This window comes from Eubalaena glacialis, chromosome 19 (assembly GCF_028564815.1).
Source record: "Eubalaena glacialis isolate mEubGla1 chromosome 19, mEubGla1.1.hap2.+ XY, whole genome shotgun sequence".
NCBI classification, from domain to species: Eukaryota; Metazoa; Chordata; class Mammalia; order Artiodactyla; family Balaenidae; genus Eubalaena; species Eubalaena glacialis.
This window is the reverse complement of record NC_083734.1, coordinates 45,425,948-45,438,035: the sequence shown is the minus strand read 5'-3', so window position 1 is coordinate 45,438,035 and position 12,088 is coordinate 45,425,948. Positions and strand designations below refer to the sequence as shown.

The window sequence follows — 12,088 nt, the reverse complement described above, 5'->3', positions numbered from 1 at the left end:
AGAATCAGAAACCCCAGGGACCTGACTGGACAAATCCACAAATCTAGGGGCAGCTGATTAAAGGGGAACTAAGCTGTGCTCACAGCCTGATCCAGGGGTCTCCTCTCACACTTGGCCTCTGCATTCTTCTTCTCATTTTCTTGTTGGCTCCCTTAAGAGTTCTGGTGTAAAACAGAGCCTCCCTGGGAGCTTCTGATTTCTGGGTACAACACAGACAGCTGTTTCAAGGGGTTGAAGCTTCCTGTCACAGTGATGAGCTTTCATGGACCCATCCACCTCCTCCAGTGGGGTCACTGTGAGGATGCCCAAAGGCACCAGGTAGGGAAGGAAGGACCTGCTGACCACCTGCTCTCCTTGGTAATTGTATCTGCCTGTGGGGTGGAGGGGACCGGAAGTTTGCAAGCTCTCTGTGGTTGATTGTGCACAGCACAGCACAGAAGTACCGCTTTGCTGGTTGACCATGAAACCCCTGTCTCCTTCTGCTCACTCACCGTGCAGGTGAGTCACTCTCTATAGTTACCCAAAGAACCCGCTCTAAACCTTGGAGTAAAACTCCTGGGTCTAAGAGATGCTTGATCTTGTGAGAGATCCTAAGGATATCTGGGAACCAGTGCTAACTCTGCGAGTTGCTGGCTGTTTCTTGGGAGCACTTCGTTTTGGCTTGAGGGACTCTTAACGTCCAGGGACCTCTCTGAGGGACACATCTTTAGTTCTTTTTTGCTGTTAACAAACCAGGCTACCTGCTGCCAAACAGCGCCACTGCCCTCACCACTGTCATCCCAGGCGCCAGCTAGGCTTGCTCTGACTGGCCCGAGCTATCTCATGCTTTCTCTCTCTACCTGCAGTGTTACCGGCAGAGACCTCAGGACATCACCGCCCGTTTCTTCACTCTTGTGTTCTTCCCCTCCAGGAATCAGAACAATCGGAAGAGCTCCCATTGGGAAAAAGTGCGCTGGAGTTTGGGAGTGGGATCCATGGTGCTGTGCACTGCATTTGGCCACAATGGGGACTGCCCCACTGGCCATTTTAGACACACAAAGGTCATAGATGCTCTGCTGGTCAGGCAAGGGCAAAAATCACCCTCCTGCCAGACAGCAGTGCTGGGAGCCCAGAGTATTTCAGTGCCTGGCTGTAATTTTCCCATTAAGAGAGTTCTGTTTCAGACCTTTCTGTCCTTCAGAAGCTTGAAAAGAACCCTATTCTCTTTGCTGCATTATCTTTTTACTTTCTCAAATTCTGATACGATTTCTCAAAACCATAGCTATTCCTTGCCTGGTTTATGAAGAATACATATAGATAGCCGAGGTCCAGCATGTTTCCCACTTTGATTGTTACCATCCTCACCAAGGATAAACCATGAAACATCTGGAAAACCTTCAGCCCAGTGTTTGGATGTGCCTGGTTATTTGCAGACTCCCTACCCCCACCTCAGGAGGCCTTGTGTTTAAACTAACTTCTTTCTTTGGCAGCATCCCGGTGACATGCATAAAAGGATGTGACTAAGTGGAGACTGTGATTTAATATTTATTTGCTGATGATGTTTTTCACTTTGAATGAGGGTGAACTATAGGTTTTCACTTGAAATGCTCTTCAGAAGCAACCCCAACTCATCCCTGGGACAGAACTCCCTTAAAACCAGGTTACGTTTGGGAGCCTAAACTCTCTGCCCCAAGAACTTCCGGCAGAGCTGGGGAGATGCAAGCAACTTTCCAGGTCAAGGTCTTACGCATAAAGTCCCTCTCTCCCACACCAGCTTCCTCTATCCCAATCCTTCTGGAGGCTTTGCTTTTCAACAGAATCCAACTGAAGTTCCCTGCTGGGTATGTTTCAAGAAGCCCTCTCTCTACCTTGTTTCTCTTTAATGGCTATAAAATTCCAGCTCAGAGGAGGAAAAATATTAACCAGGCAGGCCCAGCCTTTGGAGGTACTTACTGGCACTGACAGAAGACCAGGCCAGTGAATACAGTGGACACCAAATGTACCATTGGAATGAAGAGCCCGCAGGGTAGACGTGGCCATGCACAGCACGGCTCGCCAGGCCCAGGCTGGGCCGCAGTTGGATAAAGCCCGCAACACGGGCAACACACATGTTTGTTGCAGAAGTACTGGTTCTCAGCAGAAAGGTCAAGCTGGGGTAGTGAAGCCTAAAAATACAATCTTCCCACAAGTTCTTTCTTCTCTCATTTGGCTTTCTTCTGATGCCAGCATGCCAGTCAGTGGCTTGCCAAAAGGGCTGGGAGCAGCCATACCTGTGTTTTAACAGATGGAGAGAACTCCTTCTTCAGACTTCCAGAGCACGGAAGCTGGGGCAAAATATGCTGAATCCATAGCCTTGAGGACCAGCTCTTGAGTCTATGGACCCTGGAATACAGCAGCCCCAATCTAGAGCTGGGTTCTCTTGTGTCATATGCAGGGGCGTTAGGTGACCGGAGCAGGGCATCTGGCCGTCTCCAGGTGGGAGGGGACCTCTGAGGCAGCTACAGAGTAGACCATTGAGAGACTCAGAAGGGGAGACCCCTGGCGTCAAAACAGGATGAAATTAGGTTATTGCTCCTTAAAAATTCAATGTGGTTGCTTCTCTGCCTCCTGCTTCAATATTTGGGATGTGATGGCCAAACTATAGCTCTGGCACCACAGACCGTGGGCTCATCTTCCCAGCCAGGGTGTGTTCAGAGGAGGCCAAGGAAAGTCACTTCTCTGCTTTGCTTTGACTCATGTTTTCCGAGGTCCCCGGGTCTTCCTTCCTGCCCTTCCAAGGGAGACCTGGCGCTCTCAGCACTGCTCGGCCTCCACGAAGCCCTCCTTCTCGTGGCCTGAGGGCTCAACCTCTGTGTAGGTGGAGTGGTTGAGGTGGTTGCGGAACTTCATGGCCGGCCAGTGGCGAGGTCTCCGCTGCGGGGACACAGACACAGAGTCAGCGGGCGCAATCCCACCCCCCGGGACCCTCCCCACCCTCTCCCCCTCCCCCCGGCGGACGGCTCTAAGCACTTTCCAAAGGTGTTGGGGGAGGGTGAAGTTTAGGGCCCTCTCCCCCAGAAGGCTCCCGGCTGTGATCCTTCGCCCCCTGGGAAACCTGCTGGGAGCCCCAGGAGTTGGGAAGGAAGAGGTCATTTTATTCCGCGCCGCGTGGACTGCAGGACGCAAGGTGAAAAGCTCAGCACAAGACTGAATGGAGTCCTGAGACTGTGGAAAGTGAGGGAGTGGGTAAGGGATGGAACGATCTGGGAGGCTCTGGAAACGCTAAGATAACCCTCCAGACAGTACAGGTCCTGCATCAGAGCTGGGGAGCTGAAGAAAATGCAGATTCCCAGGCCTGCATCAGCCCTCTGGTCAGCATCCCTGTGGCTGGGGATCTGCAGGTTCCCCGGGTGAAACAAGGTTGGCCTTAGCCTCAGTAGGTCTTAATCTTAACCTAAGAATGACTGGTTAGAATTCATAAGAAACAGGGGGCATCTAAACAGAGAGGAGGGAACGACCTAGGCCTCTGTGTGATGAGGTCGGGGGCTTGTGACCCATGTGGAGGATTGCAATCCCAGAGGCCCCATCACTGTAGGATTCAGAGAGCTGGTCAGATGCCGAGAGTCGGGGGCTGGGGCAGAGGCTGCTGAGCTCTGTGGCCCAGAGTGAAGGGGCCCAGGCCTTACTTTCCATGCTGCACCTCAGGCTGGCTCTTCTGAATCCTGAGATGTTCCAAACTGCAGCATCCTCAACAAAAGCTCCCAGACAGAGCAACTCTTATGATTACTACGGCCTGTCAAATCTAATCGAAAATCGCACACAGCAGGCCAAGAGGCAGAGACCTCAGTTCCATTATGACTTTGAATAAGCACCAGGCCTGGAATTTGGGTGTGAGAGACCATAAATCATTAGGGATGGTTACACAACACTCAAGGGGCATGTGAGGCACTTTTGGCCTCTTTCTTTCCTCTGGGGACTGTTCTGATTTCACAAATGGGAGCGCAAAAGCAGAGGCTGTTCAACAGGACAAGAGGGCTGGAGGAGTCCTGAGGGGTCAAGCCCTGGGGGGTTAGGGACTCAGAGGGTGCCCGCCAGTGCAAGATGTGCCTGGATGGAGTCGATGAAGTCCCTCAGGTGGAAACAGGAGGCTGGTATGTGGCGGGTGAGGGATGAGATGGGGAGAGGCAGGTACTGAAAGGCTGGGGAAACACTGATGCAGATGCAGACGCCAGAGAGGCGGCCCAATCCTGCACTGACCTCGATGAAGAAGAGCGCAGCGTTGGAGGTGGGGTGGCCATTGATATAGATCCCAGCCAGGATGATGGCCGCCAAGAGGAGGATGGCCAGCACGATGCCCACGATGGTGCCCAGGTGCAAGGGGGGGCCCTTTGTCTTGGGGGACAGGTTGTTCTGAAGGCCTGTGGAGAGACCATTAGGTCAGGGGAGCAAGGAAGGTGGGGTCATGGGGTCCTGGGTTCTGACAAAGTCTCAGAGATGAAAGCCGACTGAAACTTCAGGTCTACTTATCAAATACATGAAAAGGTGGAGTTGGTGGAACCATTATGAGTATGACATTAACTTTGTTCTTAGCACGGTTCAGGTGGTTTTCCAAAATCACTTAAAAGTTGCCCAAATGTCTACTAAGGATCATAAAAGTTCTCTCCAGTACCCATCCCATATAAGTTCTTTTAAGGAATTCACAAAGGGCATGTGATGGTTAAGAGTTGGGATCTGGAGTCTGGCTGCCTGGATTCAAATCCAGGCTCTGCTACTTATGAGCTGTGTGACCTTGGGCAAATTATTTAACTTCTCTGTGTCTCGGTTGTCGTTTCTGTAGCACAAGGATAATAATGTTAAGTACCTGGTAGGGTTATTGAGAAGGTGAAAATGAGATAATTCATGTCAACTGCTGAGGATCACGGCTGGTATCTTGGACAACTTTACTAAGTGTTAGCTATTATGATAGCAAAATGACCACATTTTTATCTGTCACTGCCCACTACCAGATTGTGACCTCCTGTAGGGCAAGGACAGTGTCTTATTCATCTCTGTGCTTTCAACTCTTAGAAAAAATGGCAGACCCATCAGAGGAACTCAATAAAAGAAATGAACTAGACACTCTGAGGGCTAATAAACCAGCAGACACTCTTTGAGAACATTCCAAGCATATGAAATACATTCCCCAGGAGAAGACTGGGTATTTTCCATAGACTATCGAGCTGAAAGCTCATCCAGTCCAACCCCTTTCTCGTACGGCTGAAGGAATGGAAATACAGAGAGATGAAGTGATTTGTCCAAGGACACAGTTAGTGCCAGCCACCAAGAAACCTAGTTCCCTGATATTACCTGGGGTGGGCTTTTGCTCCTTCTCCCTACCCTAAAAGGATATGGAGATCACGACATAGAGAAGACAGATGAGTATGTAAGCAACACAAATATTGAATCCATTTTACATCGCTGGTGGGTGGAATGGGAGTCAACAGGGGGTAGAGATTTTTAATAAGATGTTGTGTGCATCCAAAATCATTATGTTCCCCATCCCCTTTTCTCTGTCGGCAGAAAAAAACCCAGGAGAGAAACTATCCTGGGGCACTCCTGTGCGTGGTTCATGCCTCTATCTGCCAAGAGCTGGGGGAGCTGCGATGACACGCCCCAAGCTGGCCTCTCCTGAGCTGGCCATCAGACCTCAGCCTTCAGTGACCCTATGATCTGAGGGGCAGAGCTTGGGCTGATGAGCATATGGTGCAGAGTAAGGGGAACGTGGCCCAGGGCCCCCTGCTTCCCCCCAGCCCAACAGACACACATGTACACTCACACCCACAGCCCACAGAGCAGCAATGGCTCCATCTCCGGTGGGAGACCCCATCAAGATGTGCTGCGTTAATAGCCCCTCCTCTCCTGCTGGAGCCCAGGTAACAGTCTCCCAGCCCCTGGGGCTGGAAGGCTCTTCCATCTCCCCTTTGTGGTAGTTGCAGCAAGGGCTTGAGCTGGCTCTGGGCAAAGGGCAGGGGAGGTGGGGTCACCCCATGTCCCCGGAGAGGAGGTTATCCCCCCAGGCAGTCCTGGGGAAAGGGGACCCCACCTTCTGGCGCCCTGTAAAAATTGTGGTGGGCAACGTTTATGTACTCTCTGCCAAGCCAGGTTGGGAATCAAATGCCACTTGAGTGAGAGAAGCTGCTCTCCACCCCTCATTGGCTGGGAGGCCCCTGGGGACAGAAGCCAGGGCCACAGGCCCACACAGCCATGCCTTCCCTAGCTTAGCCCTCACTTCCTCGTCTCACTCCTATGAGGGAAGCGGATACTCAAGAGCACAGAGGCCGGGAGAAGAACCACAGGAGGTTCCTGGCTGAGATGAGAAATGTCTAGATGTAGATTTGCTCCTTCAGTCTAGGGGGTCTGTTCCCAGAAGCCCCCTGCTTTCCCACCCAGCAGGAAGTCTGGGAAGCGCAGGTTGCTGTTGTTTCCCCCTCCCCCACTCAGAGTAAAAGCAAAGAGGCCAGGTGACGGCTGCACCGTCTTCCGGGGTGGGTCCAAGAGGCAGTGGTGTGATGAAGAGGGGCAGGCAGTTCTGTACTCACCCTCTCCTTCTGCATAGGGATTCAACTTGGTGTCATCTTCAAAGGGAAAGGAGAGAAGGCACAAGATTAGTGGAATCATGATGGCCTCTGTCACTAGGTCTGGATGAGACTTTAGGGAAGTTCAAGTCCAACCCTTCATTTTGAAGGCTGGGAAACTGAAGCACAGAGAGGGGAGGCGACTTGCTCAAAGTCACACAGCAGTGTAAAGGTAGAAGGCCACAGACAAGCCAACTTTTCGTAGTGTTCATTCATTCAACAAATATTTACTGAGTGTTTACTAGGAGTTGACTCTGACTGGGGGCCTCGCCCAGACAAAGGGAGTCAAGAAGGAGGGATGAGCTATGGGGCTGGGAGAAAGGGTCCCAGACAGAGGAGAGAGCGGGGGCAAAGGCTGGAGTCAGCAAGAACTTGACCATTTGAGACAAAAAAAGCAGTTCAGTGCAGCTGGAGGGTAGGAAGGATGTGAATGAAGGGTGATGAGAGTGAAGCGGGGGGTGGGGGGATCAGCTGTCTGGAAAGCCAAGTTGAGGGCCTAAGGGGCAGTCTCCTAAGGGGCAGCGGGAAGCTGAGGAAGGATTTGAGGAGAGGTGTGTGTGTCACAAGATCGAATCTGCTTGGAGACCTCCCAGGGTACAACACACTCCCTCTACACCTCAAGGAGTGTATCTTGCAGCCTCCTAAATAAGTTCCAATGGCTGACCTTCCTGTGGTTCTTCCCCACAGATTCCTATGGGGAAAGGACAGCAAGAATTCCATGTCAGGAGAATGTTCTAGATCACTGGAGATTACTGCTTCAAGCATCAAAACGTTAAACCAGCGGAACCTTCCACAATGTAGGGCCTGCAACATGCACTTCGTTCCTCCTTCCCCTCTAGCACCTCCACCATCCTCCTCATTTTAAAGGCTTTCACTGGCTCCCCTTTGTTCACATATGTTCAAGGCCCTTCTCAGTGTGTCCCAATCTTCTTTTCTCCTGCCACTGGCCACAATTCAACAGCACGTCAGTGTCTGTGACAAGCTACACAAGGCTCTCCAGACCTTGGAGCCCTCTCAGATCTCTGAGCTGCTGCATATACTATTCCTCCTGCAGGGGATACCCTTCCTCCCCTTCTCTTTCAAAAGTCCCACCCCTGAAATGCCCCCTGCAGGGCTGGGGCTAGGGTGATACATGTGACACAGGGTCTGATCCTGTCTTTTTAGAATTTTTTGAAATTTTGTTTATTATGGAATTTTTGGCATTAATTTTTATTTTTACAAATATTGCAAGAAAATATTATTATCTTACTGGGTTTTTTTGGTTTTTTTTTTTTGGTGCCTCCTTAAACTTGATACCTGCACTGAGTGCCTCACTTGCCTCACCCTAGTCCTGGTCCAGGCCCGTCACTTCCCGGAGGACAGATGGGTGTGTCCTCCCCTGTGTCCCATTGCATTTGGTATCTGTTTCTGTGGCATCTTGGGTCCCATTGATTCCATAGACTGTGAGCCTCTCAATACCCAGCTATTTACACTCCCAGTGCCTGGACGTGGCATCCTTCTCTGTTATACATTTCCAATAAATCTTCAAACATCAAAAAATCACATTAGATAATGAAAGAATAAACCATAAGAAAAATTTTAAATGGTCCCTCATAGAGGAAAGAGGGAATAGGGCAGAGGGGAGAAAACTAGAAACTAATCTTCTTTGAACATAGCTACTTTTGTAGATTTGACTTTGGAACGATGTTATCATTTAACTGTTACATAATTTATAAAAAAGTTAAATTTAAAAGGCACCCCTCGGGACTTCCCTGGTGGCTCAGTGGTTAAGAATCTGCCTGCCAATTCAGGGGACACGGGTTCGAGCCCTGGTCTGGGAAGATCCCACATGCCGCGGAGCAACTAACCCCGTGAGCCACAACTACTGAGCCTGCGCTCTAGAGCCCACGCGCCCGTGTGCCACAACTACTGAAGACGGCGCGCCTAGGGCCCATGCTCTGCAACAAAAGAAGCCACCACAATGAGAAGCCCACGCACCGGAACGAAGAGTAGCCCCTGCTCACTGCAACTAGACAAAGCCTGCACACGGCAGCGAAGACCCAACGCAGCCAAAAATAAAGAAATAAATTTTAAAAAAATAATAATAATAAAATAAAATAATAAAAAGCACCCCTAAAAATTCAAAGTAAAACAAAACAAATAGAGAGTTGTAAGCATATAATAGAAAGATACGTTCTCTTCAGGAATGTCAATACACGAGGTATTTATGTATGCCTCTGAGTCTATTTCGTTACTACAAGTTGAAATGAATTGGTTACTCAACACTAACCAAAGTAACCCTAAACATCATTGGACAAATTAACTTGATTGGAATCAACTTGTTTTGAATCTAGACCGTTGGAAATCCATCGTAGCCAGTCCACATCTACCCTTGGCAGACAAAAGGACACCTACAGCCAGTCCCTCCCACAAGGTGACTGAAGGTGACCACGCTGTGCCCACAGCAGCTTTTCTCTCACTCACCGAGGGCTGGTTACCACCTGCCACCTTGTTGGGGGTCCACAGAATGCAAACTGATTCCCTCGTTAATGGATTGTGGCCCAGGCCCATGAAAACTCACAGAGAGAAGAAATGTATGTGATGTCTAGTGAATGAGTGGTCATTTTCTGTAGTTAGTGGTCACTTCTGGCTGCTACTAACGTGTTCTGTTCAGCTGCTCATCAGATGAGCCCTTATGTTGCACACAGTTATTCCGGGTCAGTGCCTGTCTGTCCTTATAATAAAATGCATGGGCTTTGTGGCAGCTGCTTGCCACTCTGAGGTCATTCTGGTACACTTAAGTGGGCAGCATTTAAGCAAGTGAACAACTCTTAAAATCCAGCCCCCATACCTCCTGCTCCCCTGGTCCTCTCCGTTCCTCTGGCTGGCTGGTGACAGAAGGGCTCCACACACCCTCCAGCAGCTGCTCTCACTAACTTCTCTGCTCTCCACCTCTGCTCTGACCAGGTGGGTCCCCCTGGCTGAAGTGCTGTATCCCCTTCATTCACAACATCTTCCTGGACCTCGAGATATACTCTGCCTCCAGTAAGTCTCCCTGTGTGGGCTATAATTGCACAGGCAGGGGGTGACCCAAACCTGTCCCTCCAGACACCTTGAGAGTTTGGGGTGGGGGGAAGTCTTTATCAATTTTTCTTTTCTTTCTTTTTTTTTTTGGCTGCACCACGTGGCTTGCAGGATCTTAGTTCCCTGATAGGGATCGAACCTGTGCCCCCTGCAGTGGAAGCATGGAGTCCTAACCACTGGACCACCAGGGAAGTCCCCCCAATTTTTTTCTTTTAGAGGTAACCTAACAATCTCTACCACCCACTCCAGGGCTGGAAGGACATATGTTTTTCTTTTGGGGACTATTACACAGCAAACAGAAATGACACATTCCTGGGCTGATAGAAGACACACACATGATAAAACTGATAAGCTGAACACCTGCCTCTATGTAGGGACAGCTTATCAGGGCAATAACCTGGGAGAAATGGAGAATACTTCCCAGTCAGGATTTGAATCCAGCCCAGATGCCATGCGCTGGGCTCTCCACGCCCACACAGCCACCCTTCTGGCCTCAGGCACTGTGCCTCATGCAGACGTAAACCTCTGAGGGAAAGGCTGGGTTCTGACCTGGAGGATGGGGTGTGCAGCCCCCAGCCCAGCTCTGGGCTCAGACCGTGCCCTCAGTAGCACATAGGGTTAACTCAGGAGTGACTGGCCAGGGGTTCTTCGTTTTAAGTAGAGTTTCCTTTAACTGGAAGGTCACCCCTGGACTCAGTTATTAACTCCCTGAGGGCAAGATCTCCTCCTGCTCCTTTTTCATTTGATTTATTGAATCCCCCTCAGCAATAGCACAGTCTCTGCTCTCAATACCTGAGCTTTAACCAGTTCCTTGTTATTCCTGGGCAACTTCAGAGTTTTGGGACCCGTCTGAATCTGCCCACTTCTTCACCCTTCCCTATTTTTCCACCCATTGAATCCATGAAGACCCTTTTCTATTTTTTTTCAGCACTGAGAAAGGCAGTGGGGTCGAGGGGCAAGATTGCTGCTTTTGGAGCTAGATGAGACCTGACTCCACCTCTTCCTGGCTGTGTGACCTTGGGCAAGCCATCAACCTCTCTGAGCCATAGTGTCTCCTCTGTAAAATGGGGATCAAACAGCATCAACGTACAGGATTGTTAGGAAGACTAAGTGAATATTAATGGGTACACAATGTTACCACCCTACGTGGCACATGGTCAGTCCCCTTAAATATTTGCTCTTTCTATCAACTGTTCACTTCCCTCCAGCCAGTTCCATGGGTTCCTGCTCTCCAGTCCTCTAGGCTGCGTTTAAAAAGTCAGGGGGGCACCACGAAAAGAACATTCCACCACTGAGCAAACTACTTTGCTCCTTATGAGCCCATTTCCTTGTCTATAAAATGGGATTGTGGATGAATAATTTTTAAAAATATTAACTTTTTTCTCCTTTCCTGCTTTCCATTTGCCCCTTTCAAACAGGTAATCTCGCCCAGGGGAAGTGGTAACAGCCCATAAGTCTTTCAGTCTTAGACTTAGGGCAAGGGGCTAAAACCTAGATGCCATGTATTGAAAAAGGATGAGGGAGGAATTTCTCAGAGATAGCCAAAGAATCCGAGGAGCCTGCACGGGGTTCCCCACAGGGTGGCTGGACCTCTAGCAGCTTCAATAAGACCTCAGGCCTGGGTGAAACGGAGCAGGACCCTACGGTCCTTGCCCCCCATGTCCTCAGCCTACCTTTTGTCTGTGGAAAAACTTTAGCCAAAGAGTAAGTTTGATCAGAGATGTGAAAAGATGCAGAAACAAGGGAAAATAGTCCAATAAGACTGAATAATAATAGTCTAGGCATTAAGCATAGTCAAGGACCTTTAGTTCCTCTTCAAGGGCTATAGATAATATTCTGAGCCATATCATTTGAGCTGTCTTATAGATACTGAAACCCCCATCAGGTGGAAGAAGTTAACTACATGATGACTAGACTGTAGCCATGACATAAGCTGCCACAATTCTGAGAACTGGCCTCAAAGAAATGGGAAGAAACGGACCGTGGAACTAAAGATTGTGTTAGGTAGCTAGTCAGACGTGAGTGGGTCCCGCCCCATCCTGGATGGGGTCATCTTTCCCTCCCCACCTGGACACTGGTGACCAGAACATGCCCAGAGATCCTCCCTTTTTGTGGTTAAGGACCACTACGTTTCCAGCCTTATCAGGACCAAGCAAGATATTGAAAACCCAATAGGGTTTTCCAAACCACCAGCACCGGTTGGCGCAGGTGCACCCAGACCTAAGAGGTGACTCAGACTAACCTGGGGTTCATTATGCGGTATTTATAATAAATTAGCATTGTGGTTCCCCACCCCCACCCCCATTTCTGATTGGGTGCTTATGGGTAAGTGCCTGCATACAAGGAGAAAAGTTGTATAACCTAAAGCTGTCAATCAACTTGTCAATCCAGTGATGCAGGACACAGGGAGGGACTTTCCATGATTTTGAAAAACCCAACCCTACCCTCACCGT

General features: G+C 49.8%; 1 protein-coding gene across 1 annotated transcript in view; it reads right to left on the bottom strand.

Annotated features, from left to right (window-relative positions):
* Positions 1-2,650: 2,650 nt before the first annotated feature.
* The window catches only part of PLXDC1 (plexin domain containing 1), a 60,780-nt gene continuing 51,342 nt past the window's right edge, over positions 2,651-12,088 (bottom strand). The window contains exons 12-14 of the mRNA XM_061176173.1: positions 6,537-6,572; positions 4,216-4,376; positions 2,651-2,892 (exon numbers count right to left, since the gene is read on the bottom strand). Coding sequence (XP_061032156.1) covers positions 2,773-2,892; positions 4,216-4,376; positions 6,537-6,572 — 317 coding nt within the window. The 3' untranslated portion in view covers positions 2,651-2,772. The remainder of the gene's footprint in view (positions 2,893-4,215; positions 4,377-6,536; positions 6,573-12,088) is intronic.